Below are 23,529 nucleotides of genomic sequence, written 5' to 3' on the forward strand. Positions count from 1 at the left end.
TTGGTCGTTAATACACTTTGTGACGGGAAATGACGCTGTCTTTCTTCGCACGCCATTGACAGACTCATAAAACCTTAACATATCGTTTCTGCTCCACATTTTTCCTGCGCCTCACTAATAACTTGTTCTTCATATTCTTTCTTCTTCCTTCAACGATCACCCCTATACGGGCTGCAAAAAGCACGGTGCGTCGTTTCCTGTGGGGAACTCCGCGTGTACTTTTGGGTAAATGCGTTAATACTTTTGCCGAAAACACCAAGCACCTAATTAATAAGGGTTCGAAGTTGTAGCTCTGTATCTTGGGTACATGGAAATGGAAGAAAGAATAGAACAGTGGCGGTACCTAGCGTATAAATGCCAATTATCCTAATTCATTGCTCATGGGTCAAATCCCTCTGAATAAATTTGCTGAAGAAATCATGTAAAATATAATGACCATCAAAAGAATAGCATCATTTTCAAAGTGCATCACACTCACATGAAGATTTTACTTAGTTCATAGTAAAAAGTTGTTATTAGTCAAGTCTAATATAAAGACTTTTCATAGTAAAACGTTGTCGAAGACATGTATCATTTTTGTGTTCAAATTTCTCAGCTATAACGAGCGACCTCAATGTTTTACTAATGTGTGAGTTTGCCACGAACATTTCATCACTATGCCGGCAAAAGATTCCGTTTTTCGCATGGTGAACTCTTCGTAAAGCAATAATAAGTCATTTTCAAAATTTCCTAACATGAAAGACTGCACCGAGTCTGTCACCGACCGTCTCGCTGTCGGCAAAGGCGCGCAAAGTATCACCGGAAAATTAATGCACATGCACTTCAGGAATTTTTGAGTTTCTGCATATTAATCTTTTGGCTCTTCTGCTCAGTGACGGACGGTGCAGTGTCGTAGTGTTTGTCAGTGACGTGGCCATGGACCGTGTTTTGGGGAAAACGAAACTTTAGCCTTGGGTTATCGCACATTAACTCGACATTAAAACATTCTGCCGCACTTAATTTATTGATGTATGTACTAATATTTTACAAACGTGAAATAGATTTTAAAACTATCGTAAGCTGTTTTCAAAATGGCACGATCCATGATCCATGAATACAATTTTTAAGCGGAATTCAACCGTGTGGGTTACAAATGCATAGACGGTTCTCCTTTGTTACGAGGAAGTCGTTCGCACTTGAATTGAAACAATTGGTTTGGAAAAAAAGTGTTAGCACTAGTCAATTTTATTCCCGCACTTTAGTAATTTGATTTGAGTCAGCTACACGTCATTTGTAAAGCTCAAGCTTAGCGATAACTACGTAGAGTTACAAAGTGGCGGAATCACTTGCAATTTCATTTACTAGTCTTATGACAAACAAAAATTTGATCTAGCAATTTTGTTTTAATTATGTCGACTGTCAACAATGTACTTTTTGGTGATTACTTGGCGTTTCAGTCTATATTTTAAATGAAAATCGTTTAAAAAATGTTTTATTTCTCCAACGTTTCGATCCTTATTGGACCTTTTTCAAGGATTCGAAATTTCAAAACAACAAAAACAAAGAAAAGAAAAAAACAACCAAAATTTCGAATCCTTGAAAAAAATCCAATAAGGATCGAAACGTTGGAGAAAGAAAACATATAGTTGATTTTCATTCAAAATATAGGCTGAAACGCCAAATAATCACCAAAAAATCTTGCAATTTTGCATATGCCCGTTTGTTATGCAGATTTTTATAGCTTCTTATTATATAATGTATAATTCTTATTATATAACGGCTTGCGAAGCGGCAACGTCCCAGCGAAGAAGAATATAAGGAGTCGATTCTCAAACAAAATTACCACCCCCCGGCACTTACCTTGCCACTGCACTGAGCTGTTCGCCAAAGCAGCAATGATGCTGATGATGATAATTCTTGCCTCTCGGCCAAGAGTGGATAATTTATGACCAACGCCATGTCGCCGCTGGTGAGCTTTTTAGTATCGCAATTAGTGCGCGTCAAAAGAAATGGCGCAACACAAGATTTATCACCCGACCAGATGTAGGTTTTTAACTCCGATGACACTTTTAAGACAGCACTCGGGGCTTCGCCACTGATTCTTTTAGATGTTGTTTTTTGCTGCGTGCATCAACTAATCTTTTTAACGGTTGACGGCACATACCATCGTCATTCATCTCTGTTATCAGTGCTTCAGAATCTTTTTGATGCGCTGTTGAATGCGATCGCAATGTTAAAAGGCGGTGATATTTTGGATGTTATGAAAATAAGATAGGTCTTCCAAGAAAATATTTTATTTTTCCATTCTCTGAAATATTGCAATAGAGTGCCTAGAGTTTGACAAAGTACCATTTTATTACATTAAAATTTTGTTCGACAACAAACATTTCATCGAATAAAAACAATAAATTATTTACAAACTGAACAAAATGTTAAACCATGCACCTTTTCAAGGATGCATATTATTTGACCCGTTTAATCGCGCTCCGTAAAACGAATACGGAGGAAAATACTGCGCCAGCGAAGGATGTGGTGGCATCGGGATACCAGCGAGAGATGCCGGTGACATAGCAGGGGGAAGTAATGGTGGTTTGCCGTAGGGGTGGTAACGGGCAGTGGACATCGGACTAAGAGGAGGGGTGGGGTAGGTTCTTTGGAACAGAGGATGTGTCGGTGGGAGTCCTACTGCAGCTGCCGTCGCAGGGTTGATGAGGGCAAACTCCGACGTAAAACTCCGAAACTCCGGCGGCAATATTTGGGTTCTCAGATCAGTTTGAAACAGTTCTTCGGAAGCGGCGAATCGCTTGCCGCAGTAGGACGAATCGCTACCTATCCAGTTACACACGTAGGGTAACTGAGAAGCTGCCGCCAGGGCGGCTAGTTGAGCATGGGCGTACATGGCTGCTGATGATTGACTAGCGGCGAGGGATGCTGCTGCGGCAGCTTGTGAGAAGGTTTTACTTCCAGGATGATCACATTGAGTACAGCCCGCTGGACAGCTTGACGTTCCAAGCTTTCCTAGCATATGAGAGCTTAAGGCACATCCAGTACAGTAGGGATCACGGCAGACTGGGATCATGGAGTCTGGAGCTCCTGGCATCTTTAGTTTGGAGTAATTGAAATAAGGGTTCATGGCAGCCGCTTTCAACATTTGGTGATGCGTTAGCGCACTTGACGCTAGAAGGTCTATGGGGTAGCTTCCATAACCAGAGTAATATGGAGGCCCGATCGTTGTTGACGATGGGGCAGAAGTTGATGCTCTAATGGAGTTTTCACCACTACTACTTGGGTCCTTGCTTATAGATTCTGTAGATGGTTTTGATAACGTAGCTTCAGTGGAACTATTCATTAACGCATGTAAAGAATCTTTGGATGAGGCACGATTTGGACTGCTTGTACGCTCAAGATGGAGTTGCGAGCTGCTTGGAGTTTTTCGGTGATTACTCGTCGGAGATGCTCGTGATGAAGCAGCACTTTGGTTAGATTCACAACGCCCGTTCAGGATTTGGTGATTTGGCGCATTGACGGACCTCTTTGGGGATTTGTTTCGCACCATGGTACTATGAGTATCGTCCGGAGATTTTGTCTGCTCGCGGTTCACCGTGGATGGTTCATATGGCTTAAAACTTGATTTTGGAGTATCATTTGATGAACCGCTTGAAAGTGTCCCGGGTGACAGTTTATCGCGGCTTCCTTTTGTACTTTTTTCTATGTTTGCCAGTAGCTTTGGATTCGGTGAATCAGACCCTATTGCGCTGCATGTTTGTGCCAGTAAAGCCAACGGGCTCGTTTTGGAATCGAACTGCAAGTAAGAGAAAACAAGAATGTTTTGTTAGTTTGATGTTTAATAATTCCAACTGTTAGAAATATGAAACGTCTACATTATACGATTTCATTCGCGATAAAAATGAGCGAAATAGTTAAGTTAGTTACACCCAAATCTGTTGCTTTGAATTTAGTTCATTTTTTGTAATTTTGAAACTAGACAATAGATACTCATATACATATATAATATTATATAGGACATATTATAAAGGAACAAAAAGAACATTATTCTGCGTTTAACGTCTATTTGTCTGTAACTGCAAGCATACCAGTGATGGAAACGTAAAGCTAAACCGATAATCACCGTCCGTTGAAATAAAACTTGTCAAGCCGTTTGATGTGGCGTGTCCGTCAGCGAGGCGACGTTTCACGTGATACGGGGTTAAGTGAGGCGATAATTTGACTTTTGATCATTCTCCGCCTTGATTGCGGCGGCAGCCTTTCTTTCATTTCATCACATTTGAGACAACCACATAATGACCGCTCCATCAGCATCATAGCATCAGAGGGAGGATTAAAGCGCAAACAGACCAGGGAGACAAATAAAGTTATTTCCATTTCGTTCTCGCTGTTGACCACAAGAAGTAGAAAGACGAGACCAGCAACGTCAGAAAAATTCAGATCTCGGGGACACCCTGATGGACACGAAGGGCGGAAACTGCAAGCTCGAGAGTGTGACGGTGATTTTTTTTTTCGTGCGCAATCTTCACTCTCGACTTCGCAAACAGAGCGCCGACAGTTTGGACAGCTGACGAATGACGGTCGGTTCGTGAAGGCGTGAAATTAAATTGGACAGCAGGGAAAAACAAGGCCTCAAACAAGCCACGCTGTCCAAACCTGCCGTCACTGTCGCATTATGATGGGTTGCAGGAATTGACTCGTGAGTGGGTTTTCTAGTTTAGAAAACCTATTACATGTCGGCACGATGTTTCCTATCTGCAATATATCCTTGTCGAAATTTTGTTAATTGATAGGCGTGTAATAGACTAAGGCCTTTCAAAGTTCGACAGTATCTCGATTTGAATTGCTAATAGATTAATTTTCGAACTAACAAATTTCAATTGTTCATGCTTAGGGAATGTAAAATAACAACATTGTCCTCTCTTGTAAATGTTGGGACAAACTCAACTCACAATAAGCGTTCGTCCCAAACTGCAACAGAATAGGACAGCGTTTCTCAACCTTTTTCTTGAGAGGTACCCCTTCGAATTTTTGCATTAGTTGAGGTACCCCCTCTCGAAATAAGGCTTCAATCCTCTTGAAGAATAATTTCCGAGCCTTTTGAAAGGGCTCCTTTCAGCTTTGAATTCCTTCAAAGTAGGCTTCCGCGCCTCTTAATTAGAGGCTTTGAGCCTCTTGTAGTGAGGCTTCGAGCCTCTTGAAGGCGGTTTCAGACCACTCAAAGGAGTCTTCCTTTGCATCTTAAAAGGACGCTTCCAAGCCTCTTAAAAAATAATTCCGAGCCTCTTGAAAGGAGGCTTCGAACCCTTGAAAAGAAACTTCCAGAGCCTCTTGAAGAGAAGGCTTACGAGGCCTTTGAAGGAGGCAACCCTAACCTCTTGAATGGAGACTTGAGCCTCTGAAAGGAGCCTTCCAGGCCTCTTTAAAGGAGGCTTCTGAGGCCTCTTGAAGGGGCTTCCAGGCCTCTTGAAATAAGGCTTCCAGGCCTCATGAAAGGATCTTGAAAGGAAGCTTCTGGGCCTCTTGAAAGCAGGCTTTTGAGCCTCTAGAAAAGGAGGTTTTGAGGCCTCTAGAAAAGAGGCTTTGGGCTACTTGAAGGAGGCTTCGAGCCTCTTGAAAGAAGGATTTCGAGCCACTTGAAAGGAGCCTTCTGGGCCTCTTGGAAGGGAGCTTTTGAGCCACTTGCAAGGGAGGCTTCTGAGCCTGGAAGAGGGTTTTGACCCATAAAAGGAGTCTTCCTTTGCATCTTAAGGACGCTTCCAAGCCTCTTGCATGAAGAATTCCAGGCCTCTTGAATGGGCTTCCAGACCACTTGAAAGTAGACTTCCGAGGCCTCTTGAAGGAGGCTTCCGAGGAAGCTTCTTGAAGGAGCTTCAGAGCCTCTTGAAAGGGAGCAACCTAACCACTTGAAAGGAGGCTTCCAGACCTCTTGAAAAAAGGAAGCTTCCAGGCCCCTTGAAAGGGGCTTCGAGCCTCTATAAAAATCCTTCCGAAGCTTCTTGAGGAGGAGGCTACCGCGTCTCTTGAAAGGAGGCTTCCGAGTCTCTTAAAGGGGCTTTCAGGCCTCTTAAAGGAGGTTTACGATTCTCTTGAAAGGAGGCTTACGAGCTTTTGAAAGGAAGCTTACAGAGCCTCTTGAAGGAGGCAACCTATCCACCCTGAAAGGGCTTCTGAAGTGCCCAGGAGGATTCAGAGCCTCTTGAAAGGAGGCCTTCGAGCTGCTTGGAAGACGCTTCCGAGATGCGTAGAAGGGTGCTTCTAATCCTCTTGCAACAAGCAATCGAGCACTAGTGAAAAAAATCATTTTGTTCATTCGACGTTTTGCACGTTCGATCTTTTGATCCGCAGCCTTTCATACATTGTGCTGGTTGTAGAGGGCAGAATCCAATTGGAATTTATTGATAGCATTGCATGTTATGTACTACAGTCGCCTCTCCACATCTCGATATTGAAGGGACCATCGAGATAGGGAGATCAAGGAATTGAAGGAAAATAGAAATGGGTACTAGATCGAAAAAAGTTCGTTGCTATGAAAAACGACAACAAAACAAATGTATTTTTTTGTTGTTGATATGTTTGTTATTTTTCAAATCTGGTCTAGTAGCCTAAAAAATTGAACATATCACCATAAAAAGAGTGAATCCTGAACAAAATATGATCAGAACACATCGAGATATAAGGTTATCGAGATGTAGAAATTTAAAATGTATGTAGATTGAAGGGACTGAGTAAACCACCGACATAGGAAAAGATATCGAAATATAGAACATCGAGATGTTATAAGACTCAATTATTTGGCCCCGGAACTGCTCAGTGCCGGAAGGGCACTGTCCTTAACCCCAAGCCGCTGGTCTAGCCACGGCAGCTAAGCAGGGCAGGCACAGAGGCCTCTTTGGCTCCGGGTCTCAGGGCGATCTGGCGTAAAGGAGCTTTCGGAGCGTGAGAACCCTATCGAACGAGAATTGTTGAAATTACCTTTTATTATTCCGAAATGGATGGTTCACAGGGTGGTCGGCATATACCGGCTGGCAGGTGCGGCCGATGAGTACCGTTGAATTGTGGATGACGATGGCGGCTGTTGATTGCGGCCGACGAAGGCCACATCCGATGGCAACTGTTGATGGCGGCCGGCGAATGCGGCTAGTGTGTGGCGGGCGAGTACCACCAGCGATGGAGCCGGTAAAGGCGGACCGAGTGTGGCTCACGAATGCTGCGGACGAGGGTGGCGGGCGATAGTGACCGTGACAGCTAGCCAATACCGATCCAATGTGGCCGGCGATGGCGGGCCAATGATGAATGCGGCACGATTGCCACGGCGAGGGCGGCTGACTAATGCCGGTGGAAGGCGGCTGGCGATTACGATCCAGCAAATGAGGGATGCAGTTGAAACACGGTGCCACGAGGGTGGCCGACGAAGGCGAGCGGCGAAGTGCTTCTCAACAGGTGCTTACGGGCAGCGGGTGTGGCTGGCGTTGGTGGCTCGAAAAGCCAAGGACGATGAAGAATGGCTCGATTGCCACGGCGAGGGCGGCTGACAAATGCCGGTGGAAGGCGGTTGGCGATTACGATCAGCAAATGGGGATGCAGTTAGGCTTGCGAGTGCCACGAGGGTGGCCGACGAAGGCGAGCGGCGAGGGCTTCTCAACAGGTGCTTGCGGGCAACGAGGTGTGGCCGGCGTTGGTGGCTCGAAAAGCCAAGGACGATGAAGAATGCGGCTCGATTGCCGCAGAGTATAATGACAAATGCCGCTGGAAAGCGGCTGGCGGTGCTGCTCGACAAGGAGTTGCTGGTCGCAGATGTGACCACGAGTCCGGCACAAAATCACTCTGGCGATGGCGGTTGTTGATCGCAACCACCGAAACTTTCACGCGATCTCACCGTACAAAATTCACAAAAACGTCTCGCCTCTGCTACAGTTAGTCACCAACCGCCTTCACCTCCAACTTTTCCCGAGACCGGTGGGTGACCACGGTTACTTTCGGCTTTAAACGCACGTTCCTCATTTCCGATGCTCTCTCCGATATCACCCATTGAAGATGAGTGTCCGTCCGACACTGCGTTTTCTAATGTCGACCACCCCATTCAAACTGACCGTTTATCTACTTGTCCCTAATATAATAATAATTAAACTAATTTCTCACGCTCGGTATCAAACAAATCATAACAAATGTTACCATGTGGTAACATATTTCCCTCTGGTTGGGGAGCGAGAAAGCGATTCAATAACAATCATCAAATAACAACATAATTGATAGGAGAAAAACAAAACATCGTTATCTCGAAACCAGTGACTTCTCCACAAAAAGAATTTTATCATTCTATAATCGTCGAACAAAACATATATTATTTAGAGCTTCGTTTCACAAGTATCTAAATTAATCTATCAGTCAAAATCTTCAACCGTTGTGGATTACACGCAACACAAAAGCGATCGGGGCTCATCCGGTGGAGCCTTCCACAATAGCGCCGACTCGAACACTTTCCTTCCCCGTTCTACGTAGGCCCGACAGGTAGCCTTTACGATAACGCGTCGAGTCCATGCGACATGCTGGACGTAAGAGGATTTAAATTGAACTGATTCGAAATTTACAAGCTTTCTCATGATCGAGATAAATGATTGGTCAGCTACTATTGCCACGATCATTACCAACACCAAAGCACATGGTTAAACCAATAGATGTGTACTATACACTGGTTGTTCCATCCATGGTTTATAAGTAATAATGTCGTGTGCTAATATTGATGCGCACCACTATAACAACATTTTGTGATTCAGGTTTTCGTGTAGTTTCCCGAATGGTTACATTGATCTTTTAATTATCGATTCAATTCAGGTCAGGTGCAACTATCCCGTAGTTGACCGATGATCACTGATCGGACAGGATCAGAATTAGCGCGCGACTATTGGAATGACATAACAGACGTTTTTTTTTTTTTCCAAGTGGCTTGTGTTCAGCCTATTTGTGAATCTAAGGATCGCCTGTGATGCTAGGCGGTTCAATTCCTGCCCTGCAGGAAGTAGAAACAAACAATGCCGTGCACCTAGGCCAAAGATTAGAATTGCCAGGTGCATAAAGCTAGAGGTCATTCAAGGTTGTGATGGAACAGTGTATGATTTCATATCAAAATGGGGGTGACATTGGTTAAATTGGTTTCTAATGGCTATGCTAGGCAGGCTTAAGATGATTAGCCGGCCATACGCCTATATTTCGTCCAGTTTGATCGATTAGTTCATATGAAGATGAATCATGTTTCGCGAGCACCTTACAAGGTAAGAATTGTGCACCCAATTTCGCATTATAAAACTCTTGGGCATTGGACAATTTTGTGTTTCTTTTGTAAACAGTGTCTCCGACGGAAAATGGCTTGGCAGGTTGCCGAACCCTTAGATTATAAACACGCGCAGCATCAGAATATGCCTTTTCGAGATTCTTACGCACGACGGTGAACAATTTCAGGTTTTCTTTACAGATACGACTGAGACGTGCTTCGACTGATATTTCATCCTCATTCTCAAAACTCTCGTGCTCGGTACCGTTTAGGACCACTTCCTCTCCTTTCGCGACGCGGAAGGTGTGAATCCGATTGAGAGTGGACTGTCGAGTTTGCTACGACTTCGACATCTGATAATCGTGTGTCCCATTCGCGTTGGTTATCGCGTGCGTATGAGCGAATGGATGTGTTTATGGCACGATTCACCCTTTCGACCAGGTTTGCTTGCAGTGATGACGGGAAGACAACCAATGCTTGATTTTGTAACGTGTCGGTAATGATTTAAAATCGTTGCTAGTAAAGCAAATAACATTGTCAGATAATATTATCGCCCGAGGACTGAGTTTCGGTGAAACCAATGTCAGGATAGTTCGGCGCAAAGCGTTTTGCGCGCTAATTTTCGGGAACGGATGCAGTTGCACTCATTTCGAAAACAAATCCATCGTTACCAGAACGTATTTATTACCGGATTTCGAACGCGGTAACGGGCCAATATAATCAATCGCGATTGTTTGCCAGGGTCGGGTCGGAGTTCGCATGTCGCCGCATAGGGGCGAAGTGGACGCATTTGGGGGTTTTATTTCTTTACAATCCGTGCATTTTTGTATATACGACCGAATTTGACTCACCATTTTGGGCCAATAGTACTGTTGGCGTACTTTGGTCAACGTTTTGTCAGCACCGACGTGCATGAAGTCGTCGTGGAAAGTTTTAATGATCGCGACGCGAGACTCGGGGCTTGGGATGATCTTCCAGTCGTAGCGGTGATCGGAAAGATCGTCATTAAACACGTATTTTTTTAGCAAATCTCCCTCTACTCGAAAATCGGGATAGTCATCAGGTCGATTCAAAACAGACAATTTCATGTCGCTGTACCATGAGGACGAGGATTGTGCAGACACTGCCATCACACTCCCGTGACAGCGCGTCGGGCACAATATTGTCGCTTGCCTCGTCGATGCACCATCGTCATGTCGTATACTTGTAGCGAAAAGGCTCCACCGACTGGTCGCGACGAAATCTTCCACTTCGTACGCATGATGAACGTCAATGCTGATGAGTCGGTGACAAGGACAAAATGACTGCCTTCGACGTACCCACGGAGGTGTTCTATAGAAAGCAAGGCTGCGAGGCCCTCCTTTTCAGTAGCATGATAGGCACGCTCCTGGGTTTGTTAGCTTTTTTGAAAAGTATTCGATAACCCTTTCGTGGTCATCTATTCTCTGTGTGAGAACACCGGCGACAGCGTGATCCTCGCGTCGCTATGAATTATAAACTCCTGATCAAAATCAGGGTTGGAAAGTACCGGAGCCGTAATCAACTTCACTTTTATTGCCTGGAATGCTTCCTCCGCTTCTACAGTCCATCTCACTGCCTTCAGGTTGGTTTTTAGAAGCTCGGAAGAACTGCAGTAGTCTTGCTGTATTCAGGGATAAACCTCCGGTAGTAATTAGACATTCAATAAATCGGCGGAGTTTTGTTATAGTCGTAGGACGTTCGTACTCCACAATGGGCCTTATCTTCTCAGGTTGAATTCTCAAACCATGCGAAGAAAAGTACGTAACCCAAAATGGTATTTCTTTCAGGCAGAAGTGAGATTTCTCGAGCTTAATCGAGAGATTAACCTCCCTCAGGCGCCTCGCCACCTCTTCGAGAAGCCGTAAGTGTTCCTCGAATGTCTCCAGTTACTATGACAATATCGTCCAAGTAAACGAAGACATTCGGTTCCAACACACCATGACCTAGCACTCGGTTCATCAATCTCGCCAGCGTTGCTGGGCTGTTGATTAAACCAAATGGTAGGCGGGTGAACTGGAACATCCTTCCTGCACACTAAATGCGCAATATTTCCGCGATACCCTGGCCAAGGGAATCTGAAGGAATGCCTCAGTAAGATCAATCGTAGACAAATAATTTGCGCGGTAGTCTACCAAGTATTCGGCCAGGGTGGGGAAGGGATGGGCGTCACGTACAGTCCTCTCGTTGAGTTTGCAGCTTGACGTCAAGGCAAAACGGATCGCGCCTGAAAGTCTTCCGTATTGGTACTATATTCAAGGACCATTCAGAATTAGATTCTTCTATTATCCCACGTTCAAGTAACCGATCAACTTCAGCAAACAATCCCGTTTGAATTTTCAGGGGCGATGGGGTACAGGTAGAGCCGAATTGGTTTGTTAGACACACACTCGTCTTTCAGAACGATTTTGTGTTCGCAAAGGTTAGTAGTATCAAGTGCGTTTAAGTTTGCAACTTTAAAAAGCTGCTTCACGTCTTCTAAACGCTTCGTTTGACTCTCAGTGAGATTCAGTTCAGAAGTCTCCCAATTAGATTTCTCTTCTGAGCTACTGGCTTGTGATCGTGGAAATAGCCGGATAAATATTGAAAACTCTCCAGAAATCCATTCCGCAAATACATTCTTTTGGTAAGATTGGGCGCTACCATGATAGGTAAAACCCTTGTCTTACCATTGAATGTAAACAGATGATGATTTCTCCAGTACTTCAACGGAGATCCATCAGCTGTTCGTAATTCCACCAGCTGAGCGGGTTTTCTGATATGCACATTTCCTAATTCTTGTAAAACGGACGAATTAATGAAAGACAGGTTACTTCCACAATCTAGAAGGGCATTGACTGGAAACATCGAAAATTTGCAGTTTCACGTGGGGTCTGTCATCCGTGATATGGTTTTAAAGTTATCTTGTGTATTTGAGGCGGTATTCCTTCGTCATCTTCGTTATCGGACCTTTGCTCATAGAGCTGGAAAAGATCCGGTAACCAAGAGTCCGACGCATGTACTGCCTGCGCATGGGGAAGTCCTTGCGGCTTTAAGGCTTCCCCAAACCGTTTTTTAAACAGTAGGGACAGTTGTCGGTTGTGAACCCTAACAATGCACACCGCTTACAGAACACCCTTCGTGGAACCTGACATTCGGAAAGACTATGATAATCCCTGCAAATGAAACACTGGCCTTCTTCTGGGGGAGAGTAGTTAGAAACTAATTTTAAAAGTGCGCTGGGTTTGCTAGTCCCCGGTTTTGATTCCTTGAATTGACCCTCTGACATATCACTTTTCTCGGTCGGGATACGTTTCGCGTTAGCGAATGACTTGAAATCCAGTTTTGCGTAGTTCGAATTTGGCTTGGATGGTTTTAAGGGATGCGGCGCAGGATTCAATGATTTTGGTTGAAGAATGTCCTACCACTCGACGAGTTTTGTTACCTGATTCAATTGCACAAGTCTCACGTCTTGTGATGCCAAAATACTTTAGTGAAAGCCGAAAGTCTGTGGCATCAAGATCCTTGCCAATGTCAAGTAAGTCTTTTAGTGCAGTGATATTCCTGCCAATTAGTGCTTTACGTCCATCATACCTCATGTTTGTTTTCAAGACCTCTACCTTCTCATTCTCTGACATGGGGTGGTTCATAGCTTGGAACAATTTATTCATTTATAAAAGTAGTACTGTTGAAATGACTCCCTTTTTGTTGGCGAGTCTGGTATAATTTGGTGCGGAGAACTGAATCCAGATCAGGATGTCTGAATTCTCGTTTCAGTTCTTGTACCAACTGTGGCCAACTTTGTAGCATTCGTTGATGCCGACTAGTAGTGTACCAGCTCAAAGCTGAGCCTTCGAAAAAATGTATTGCTGAATCGAACAAGTCAATTTCGGTAGCATGTTCTGATATCGCAAGTTGTTCTACATGGGACAGAAACTCATTAAGACCCACTCCATGATCATTCCCTGAGTATTTACTAACCTTCCACTGGAAATTGGAATCATTTACGCTGTGTCGCTACCAGTGGAACGAACATCGACCCAGGTTGAATTGCTGATTGTTGACAGCATTGCTCTGTGGATTAGGAGATTGGTTGCAGAATTCCTACCCCAAATGGGCTGAAAATAAATCCATCTATCTGTCGATGGAAAGACTCATTAGCATTCGCTCCCTGTTGCAGGGAGGTTAGTGGAGGACATGGAATGTTGCCAGGGGATCGTGGAAGTGGGGATGGTAGTTAACCCTGTTTGTCTTGTATCGACTAATCTACTGCTTCGATGGTTTGTCGTGGTAATAGTATTCGGATACGTCCTTAAGAAAGGATTCGTGCTGTTCAAGGGAGCTGATGAGGGTCTGGGCGGGATCGGAGGTGGGGTGCGTTGCTTACGCAATTCCCCTTCAATCCATTCACCTGCTTGGCTAGCGACTTTATGAGACTACCGATGTCAGTCATCGCGCTGGTAAAATCCGATTTGGTGACAAATTGTGAAGTATTAGGGTGTTTGGGAATGGCTCCAGTGGTAACTGGGGCTGGATTAACTGAAGCTCGATTACCCATAAAGTCCTCTGAACCTCCCGCTGCTTCATCTAATAGGAAAACTGATTCAGGCGTTGATCTTCATCAGTATTGAAAAACTCGTCTTCAGACCAAAGTAATCGGAAAACAATTGGAGCACTTTTGCGAAGTACTCGCTGCTTTGAGTTTTGAGATCACCTATTGCATGGTTCTTGATTACACCAGTCGGTGGCCTAGATGTAATAATCTGGCTCTGCAAAATTGAACGCGCGTTCGTGGTTCTGAAGACAAAATACGATGAAGTTCAAGAAAAATCCTCTTACAAAAATCAAGATCCATTTCAGGTCTTGGTCATAATGAATTATGAACTCATGTCCCTCTAACTCATCCTTCAAAATTTGCCGCAGCCTACGACGTCGTTTGGCGCGCGTCTCATCGTCCCCAATCACCACGTTACGCAGAAGCAGCTCGTAATCAAGTTCTCCGGAATCAAGATGATCTACTCGCATGCTGCGATAGAGTGTTCAAATCCGGTCAGAAATAGATAAGCGTGGCATGATGAAAATTGTGTTACGGAAGAAACAAAGTGTTCAATTCACTCAAAACTAATCGAAATTCTTGCTCTATTAACTGCGGTCTCGCCCGGAACTCTTCCGTGTTTCTGGAATAATCAGCAAACAATTGAAGATGACAAATTCGCCGATCACTTGTGTAACAAAACAATTAACAATTTGTTTTATTATATGGTTTAATTGAACCTTCGCGTAAATTTCAACAAAATAACATTGGTTTCGAGAGAACAATGCAGCCAGGTAAATCTATATATATTTTTAATATTCTATTATAAGAAAACTCCTTTAACGCTCACAAGGAAATATATCTAATGATATATTTCCCTCCTGAATCCTCAAAGGATATTTACGTTGGGCGCCAGTATAAAGACTCAGGTATTTGGCCCCGGAACTGCTCAGTGCCGGAAGGGCACTGTCTTAAACCCCAAGCCGCTGGTCTAGCCACGACAGCTTATCGGGGGCGGGCGCAGAAGGCCTCTTTTAGCTCCGGGTCTCAGGGCAGGCTGGCGTAAAGGGAGCTTTCGGGCGTGAGAACCCTATCGAACGAAATTATTTGAAATTACCTTTTATTATTCCGAAATGGATGGTTCACAGGGTGGTCGGCATATACAGCTGGCAGGGCGGCCGATGAGTACCGTTGAATTGTGGATGACGATGGCGGCTGTTGATTGCGGCCGACGAAGGCCACATCCGATGGCAACTGTTGATGGCGGCCGGCAAATGCGGCTTGAGTGTGGCGGGCGAGTACCACCAGCGATGGAGCCGGTAAAGGCGGACCGAGTGTGGCTCACGAATGCTGCGGACGAGGGTGGCGGGCGATAGTGACCGTGACAGCTAAGCAATACCGATCAATGTGGCCGGCGATGGCGGGCCAATGATGAATACGGCACGATTGCCACGGCGAGGGCGGCTGACTAATGCCGGTGGATGAGCGGCTGGCGATTACGATCAGCAAATGGGGATGCGGTTGGGCTTGCGGGTGCCACGAGGGTGGCCGACGAAGGCGAGCGGCGAGTGCTTCTCAACAGGTGCTTGCGGGCAGCAGGTGTGGCTGGCGTTGGTGGCTCGAAAAGCCAAGGACGATGAAGAATGCGGCTCGATTGCCACGGCGAGGGCGGCTGACAAATGCCGGTGGAAGGCGGTTGGCGATTACGATCAGCAAATGGGGATGCAGTTAGGCTTGCAGGGTGCCACGAGGGTGGCCGACGAAGGCGAGCAGCGAGGGCTTCTCAACAGGTGCTTGCGGGCAACGGGTGTGGCCGGCGTTGGTGGCTCGAAAAGCCAAGGACGATGAAGAATGCGGCTCGATTGCCGCGGAGAGTATGGCTGACAAATGCCGCTGGAGAAAGCGGCTGGCGGTGCTGCTCGACAAGGAGTTGCTGGTCGCGAATGTGACCACGAGTCCGGCACAAAATCACTCTGGCGATGGCGGTTGTTGATCGCAACCACAGAAACTTTCACGCGATCTCACCGTACAAAATTCACAAAAAACGTCTCGCCTCTACTACAGTTAGTCACCAACCGCCTTCACCTCAACTTTTCCCGAGACCGGTGGGTGACCACGGTTACTTTTCGGCTTTAAACGCACGTTCCTCATTTCCGATGCTCTCTCCGATATCACCCATTGAAGATGGGTGTCCGTCCGACACTGCGTTTTCTAATGTCGACCACCCCATTCAAACTGACCGTTTATCTACTTGTCCCTAATATAATAATAATTAAACTAATTTCTCACGCTCGGTATCAAACAAATCATAACAAATGTTACCTTGTGGTAACAATGTAGAGAGTCGACTGTATAATCTTTTGAAATAAAAATACACAATTATCAAAACTGTACCAATGAGTTTTGATTGGAATTGTAATACGTCCGCCATTACGCATTTTTATCCTAGGTACCCCCTAGGGCCAGCGAAGGTACCCCCAGGGGTACATGTACCCCAGGTTGAGAACCGCTGGAATAGGACAATGATTGCCTGTTGCGCGGTTTGTCTTTGTATCCTACTTGGTATTAGGCCATTTGGTCGGATGTCGTTTGGCTTGATACTACAATAGGCTGAAAATTGCAACTATCGGGCTGAATATTACATAGGCTACTTCTTCATTCCTCTAATCTCTCTTCTTTATTGCTATCTTCTACCTCTCTTCTGAACTCTTCATTTTTCCCTCTTTCTTCTCTCTTCTTCTTTGTTTTGTTTACATTCATTTTTTCTCTTCTTCCTTACTTTTTCCCGTTTTTCTTTCTTCCTTTTTCTGATTTCTTCTCCGTTATTCACTCTTCTTCCTTCTAGCTTCTTCTTTTTTCTTCCTCCTTATTTCCCTCTTCCTTCTTCTTACTTATTTTTTTCCTTCGTCCAACTACCTTATTCATTCGCCCTTATTTCTTCTTCCTTATTCTACTAATAAACTTTCTTCTTTTTGTTCTTCCATATTTCTTTAGTCTTTAGACAAAATTTAGTTGAAACCAGTCAAGGGGCTTAGAAAACACACAAATTTGTCATTTTTCTCCCCATACGATCGTCTCCTCATAGAGAAAATGTCTTCCAAATTTGGTTGAAATCGGTCCAGGGAAGGGGGGAGCTACACATTGATTTCTCACTGAACAATGAATTGTCCGTTTCCTGAACAATACACCTCCATGTTAAAGATGTAAGGTCCTTCAGAGGTCCGAACATTGACTTGGAGCACTACCTTGTAGTTGCAAACATTCGGGCGCAACTTTCCAGCGTCACGAATTCACGAAATAACAGAACGATGCGTTTCAATATTCAACGCTTGTCAGTTTGAGGAGTTGCTGAACTGTACCACCAGAAGCTGGACGAGCGGATAGGAGATGTCACCGGATCTGGCGACGTCAACAGATTGTGAGAAAATATCCACGAAGCTGTGGCTACAACAGCGCAGGAAATGTTAGGCACTGCACAGCGAAGCCAACGAATTAGTTGGTTTGATGAGGAGTGCCTGCGAGTCACGGAAGGGCAGAAGAGAAACGAATCCACCGCTGAAAAAAAGGCAACACGAAGAAAGTGTGATAGCTGAGGCGCATGAGAACATGGATAGAAACGATATGCGGAGGTCTTACGCAACTGTCAATGGCGCGCGTCAAAAAAATTGCGCCCGTGCCCCCCATGTGCTATGACCGAGCGGGAATTTGCTGACAGACAAAACTACCCGGGCAGAAGCCATGAACAGAATAACAAAACATGATATAGACTTGATTGATATAAGAGATAAATGATCAGACGACAATATCAAAAATTTGCCCCGAAATATCATTCGAATATCAAGATATGCTATTGATAAGAACAAACTAATGGCACATGATGTTAATCACTTCTTACAAATAGCATAACTTGATCTTCTCGCGGTATTTTGGTGCAAAGGCGATATTGATATTGTCGTCTGATATTTTATCTCTTATATCAATCATGTTCATATCTCTTTTTGCTATCATATCAACATTTGATATTATTGAGCTATTTTCGTCTACTCGGGTATGGTGGCATCCAGGTGAAAAGAGCACTTCGAAGATCTGTTGAACGGTGAAAATGAAGGTGTATTAAGGAGCAGGTTGAACCAAGGAACCACCAACGCTGGACGAGGTAGAGAAGGCTCTACACGAGCTGACAAACAGTAAGGCTGCTGGGAAGGACGAGATCCCGATCGAGCTCTCAAACACGGGAGTGAGCAGCTGCATCAATCAATCCACCACATTATCCAGAAAATATGGGAGGATGAAGAACTTCCTACCGGCTGGTTGGATGGCCTTATATGCCCAATCTATAAGAAAGGGCACGAACTAGAATGTGCGAATTACAGACGGATCACCCTTCTGATCTCGGCGTACAAAATTCTGTCGTGTATCCTGTTTAACAGACTGAGGCCACTTGAATGAGGAGTTCTTCCTCGGCGAATACCAGACAGGTTTTCGTGAGGGCCGATCATCGACGGATCAGATGTTTAGCCTGCGGATAATCATTGATAAATTTCTTACAGTACAACTTGCAGACTCACCATCTGTTCATTGATTTCGTACGATTCAATGAACGAAATGAGCTAATGGCAGAAAATATCCGAACATGGTTTTCCGGCTAAACTGATTAGACAGATACGTGCAACGTTGGATGGCTCGTTATCAAGTATTGGGATTGCAAACGAAGTGTCAACCTCGTTTGTGACCTTAGACGCATTGAAGCATGGTGATGCACTTTCTGAATTTATTATTCAACATTGCACTCGAGGGCGCTATTCGGAGTGGAGAGGAATAGCACTATATCACACGGTCACATATGCTCTAGGGCTTTGCGGATGACATCGACCTCATTGGAATCGATCGCAGAGCAGTAGTGGAGGCTTTTGTCCCACTGAAGAGGGAGAAGGCGATGATAGGCTCAACCATTAACTCTACCAAGGGATTTCCTCCGGGATTTCCCGGGATCCCGGGAAACAAATCTGAACACTTTAATCGACAGAAATGGATGCTAAATTATTATCAAAAACTAAATTTTGGAGCTCAGATTATTACGTCTTATAACTGTTTTGAAGTAGATTTTGCTGCTGCGTGCTCAATGTTGAAATACATACAAAAGTAAAAAGAACTTGTAAATTTATTTTTCATATAACTTAGTCATTCCTTTGTTTTTATTAGAATGAATAACAAAATTATTCAAGTATGCCGTATACTTTATCTCCATTTTGTAGCATACAATTTAGGTATTCCTATCCTTCGATAGATTCGTTTAGAAGTCTGAGAAGACCACAACCAATCGATTTTAGGCACCTTTTGCCCGATTTAGCTGAACATTTTTTGAAAGGCATATCTCATCATGCGAAAGCGATTATGAGCTGACGCGTTGAATCGCAGATATTTTTCGAAACCATGAATACGTCTAATAAAAATGAAAGCTTTGAAATAAAAAATCTAAGAATCAAAACAATGACAAAAAACACAACACATAGACTTGAACGGCTTTCATAGCATAAAATTTGCTTAGAATGAAAATAAGGGCTCACTTTCATTGGATATGACTCCAATTGTTGAACATTCTGAACAATTTTGTCGTCCATATCCAAAAGCTTTTTTTTGCACCTGAGAATTTGGAGATTTCATCTTTATTTTACAAATTCTAGCTCTTGTTAAAGCATGAAGTATGTGCTGTCCTGGTGAAATCTTCTCTTAGGCCCATTGTCACCTTCTGAAGTATGACCTTTTCCCAATCGCTATAGTACTCTGTGATATTGGAAACTTGTCGCTCTGCACAAGCATCTGCGTTTTTAAAAACACCATGCAATTCTTCTGATGCATGACTTCATTTCTTATAAATATGTGGACATAGGGAAATGAAAAGGATTTTGGTTTGTTTATTGGAAGAGGAAAATTCCTCCATCAATTTTAAAAACAAAGTTTTATTAAGAAAACAAAGAGCAAATATTTGTAAAAATATAATAAATCAGTACCTTAGATTTTAACTAATAAGACCAATATTTGTATCAAATAAAAAACCCGTAAAAATATTTTTCAGGAAGTTCGGGAAACTAATGTTCATATCCCGGGAATTGGGTATCCCGGGAAAATCCATTTCCCGGGAAATCCTTCCCGAGAATGAAAGCCCTACTCTGAATTGAACGTTTGCTAAGCAAAACCTCTCCCCTCACATCTCCCGCTTTCCTATTGAGGAGCCTGTAATGCTGGGTATACAACTTTTTGTGGTGCATTACAGAATAAGATCTACCACACTGTGCTCTAGTTCTTACTATTCTTGTTAATACTTATGACTCATAATGATGAGTTACAAACAATAACATTATTGTAAATAACTTGTGAAAAAAGTTATTAACAAATGAGTTCCATGGCATCGGAATGACATTTACCGTAACTGTATGAGTATTGTTCGGAAGAGTATGGAACGACTATAATTTGTTTTTAAATGACTCGCCTTTTGTACCTTCCGGATGGAGTCAATGGAGCCGACGACATAAATCTGCAAGCTCCAGAGCGCTGATTATTTAAGAATTAAAGAGGATATGAAATTGGTGGATCTGCTGAACCCTCTTACTTACTTACTGAACCCTCTGATTGATTATAATCTATAGAGTTCTGTGTAAAGGTGAGATTCCGAAATGCCAAACGCGATGAAATCAGACCTCTGTACAAAAACGAATTCGGAACTCATAAAAAAAAGCAAATAACATGTTTTAACTTCAGTACCGATGCAAAATCAGTACTATCCCACTTATTGTTGAAACCGAAGATGATTGAGGGGCGCGCCTTTGAGATTTGGTATAAGCAGCAGTACCTCAATCTAAGGAGGCCTCACATTAAGTATGAGAAACATCTGCAATAAAAACGACTGCTTCATTTCTTCTCAGTAGAAAAGGTGCAGGAAGGCATGCACTAAACAAATGACACGAATGTACTACAAAAGTACAATGAAATGGACGCAGTGGTTCATCCCGAACAAAAAAAATGATTCCATAAAATCTAATTTTGTATCAATACCGAACACGCTGATAAAATTTGCTTAAGGTCACTCTTTACGGAATTCAAGTTTCAAAAGTGCTCGCGTTTTCAGGGCACACTACTCGACTCTGGAAGCAACGCACAACTGTCATTTTTATAATTTCACGCATGCTGCGACGCACCAAAGCTAAATCAACAAAAACGACAGTTTGTGCACTGCCTCTGTATCGAGCGGTGTCCCGAAAACGCAACACTGAACAATTCCGTGAGTGTCCTTAAACTGCAAAATCGGTTCTTTTCAAGATCACCATTCTACACAAAAAAAACTGCTCCGAGAAGGAATTTCTTCAAAGTACAAAACATAGGGTAAACTGGGGTAATATGCACCCCCGGGGCAAAACGACCTTTTGGCATTTTGGCGGTGTTTCAGACATATTTTCAGGAATTTTTACTGCTGGACTGGCAGTTCGAGATCCGAACTACATGCGCTGTAGCAAATATGCTCGAAAAATTGCTGTAAATGTCCTCAAAAACGTCAAAAGGTCGTTTGCCCGAGTCCCTCATACCATTACTGCAATTTTTACTATGAAACTTCAAGCAATTTAATATAATGTAATGATCTTGAAAAAATTTTACCGTACTGAAACACTCCTCACGAATCAAGTTTCAAAGTGCTCGCGTTTTCAGGGCACACCGCTCGATACAGAGGCAGTGCGATTATCACTATTTGATGACAGCAGCAACTGGTAAACCCTAACTATTTTTGTTATTTGGTACTGATTTGCTCAGCAAATTAAAAACAGGCTATGAAGGATAGTGCAGATCTGAAAGGGAAGTCTTTAGGTCTCCTCGAGATCTATCAGTTTAATACCTGTAATAATCTCAGTAGAAAGGTGCAGGAAGGCATGCACTAAACAAATGACACGAATGTACTACAAAAGTACAATGAAATGGACGCAGTGGTTCATCCCGAACAAAAAAAATGATTCCATAAAATCTAATTTTGTATCAATACCGAACACGCTGATAAAATTTGCTTAAGGTCACTCTTTACGGAATTCAAGTTTCAAAGTGCTCGCGTTTTCGGGGGCACACTACTCGATACGGAAGCAACGCACAACTGTCATTTTTATAATTTCACGCATGCTGCGACGCACCAAAGCTAAATCAACAAAAACGACAGTTGTGCACTGCCTCTGTATCGAGCGGTGTGCCCCCGAAAACGCGAGCACTTTGAAACTTGGATTCCGTGAGGAGTGTCCTTAAACTGCAAAATCGGTTCTTTTCAAGATCACCATTCTACACAAAAAAAACTGCTCCGAGAAGGAATTTCTTCAAAGTACAAAACATAGGGTAAACTGGGGTAAAACGCACCCCCGGGGCAAAACGACCTTTTGGCATTTTTGGCGGTGTTTCAGACATATTTTCAGGAATTTTTACTGCTGGACTGGCAGTTCGAGATCCGAACTACATGCGCTGTAGCAAATATGCTCGAAAAATTGCTGTAAATGTCCTTAAAAACATCAAAAGGTCGTTTTGCCCCGGGGGTGCATATTACCCCAGTTTCCCCTAATTGCTTGGTAACGGCAAAAATATCAATCGCAGCGATGGCCTTACGTTGTCCAACGCCTACTTTGCGGTCGTGTCTTCTACACAACCCTTCTGATTTTTAACCAGGCCCAATTGAAGAAACGCCGGGGCGTTGTACGATACGATAGTAGCTGCTGCTATTCGGTTATCCATGCGTATTATACCGTCCTCGTCCGCAAACGGAGACAACTTCTGTATCCTACTAGTGCGTTCCAGTTTCAGTAAACTTTGTGGATACTGTACTTGTATCTTGGAAAAGTAGCGATCTCATTTGAGAACTCATCACGCTGCCCTCATCGCCAGATGATTTGCCAAGTAACAGTAGTTTTCTTATTTTGTGATATTTGTTTTCAATTTTCAATAAATTAAAAATGGATCGATCAGGTTCGATGAGCAAAACGACAGCTTCGGGGTAGACCCCACACGCACTCGCTGGCTGTTTGCAATCGAGGAAGATGTGCGTGTGGCCGGTGTGCAGGGAGACTGGTGATCGGCGGCTCAATAATGAGCGACCTGTCCTGTAATATGAGATTACATCCGGCTTTGCTTTGGACAACACGAAGTGTACGGCCGTCATAGGTATGAAGATTAAGATACCTAACTCATTGTAATTATAATTGTATTAACAGAAATTAATAATTTTGTTTATTTCTATAAAATGGTTAGACTGATCAATGATACCCCGGCGATCAAAGTTTCCTCGGATTACGGTACTCAATGGGTTTGCTTGTTTTTTTTTCTAATTGCACTCATACAAGCTTTTATGTGGCCCACCAGCGAGTAGCTTACAGTTGATAAATTTAATGTGGAAAATGGAATATGACACAGCATAATCGTTGAAAGCATTTAAATTTTTCCCATGCAAAATGTTTCCCGATTGAAAAATTAGTAATCGCAATTTTTCAAATGCATGAAACGGAGAGATCTGTTGTCAATTAATCCACCTAGCGGCGATGATGCCTTTCTCGTGCATTATAAAATGTATTGAAAAAGTTTCATTAGATAGGCTAAAAAGCACTTTAGTGGAATAGATCGCATGTTTTCTATCATTTTGCATGTTTTTGCATTAGTTAATACGCATTGCCATCATCACTAAAAAAAAAAATCGATTTTGAATTTTTTTTCCAAGGAGGAACAT

At 43.5% G+C, this 23,529-nt stretch overlaps 1 protein-coding gene across 4 annotated transcripts in view; it reads right to left on the reverse strand.

Annotated features, from left to right (window-relative positions):
* Positions 1–2,257: 2,257 nt before the first annotated feature.
* LOC134211879 (zinc finger protein Elbow) overlaps positions 2,258–23,529 on the reverse strand; it is a 108,392-nt gene continuing 87,120 nt past the window's right edge. For all 4 annotated transcript variants that reach the window (XM_062689241.1, XM_062689240.1, XM_062689239.1 and 1 more), the window contains exon 3: positions 2,258–3,781. In XM_062689241.1, the coding sequence (XP_062545225.1) occupies positions 2,429–3,781 (1,353 nt within the window). In that variant the 3' untranslated portion in view covers positions 2,258–2,428. The remainder of the gene's footprint in view (positions 3,782–23,529) is intronic.

Source organism: Armigeres subalbatus, chromosome 2 (genome assembly GCF_024139115.2).
Source record: "Armigeres subalbatus isolate Guangzhou_Male chromosome 2, GZ_Asu_2, whole genome shotgun sequence".
In the NCBI taxonomy this organism is placed as follows: domain Eukaryota; kingdom Metazoa; phylum Arthropoda; class Insecta; order Diptera; family Culicidae; genus Armigeres; species Armigeres subalbatus.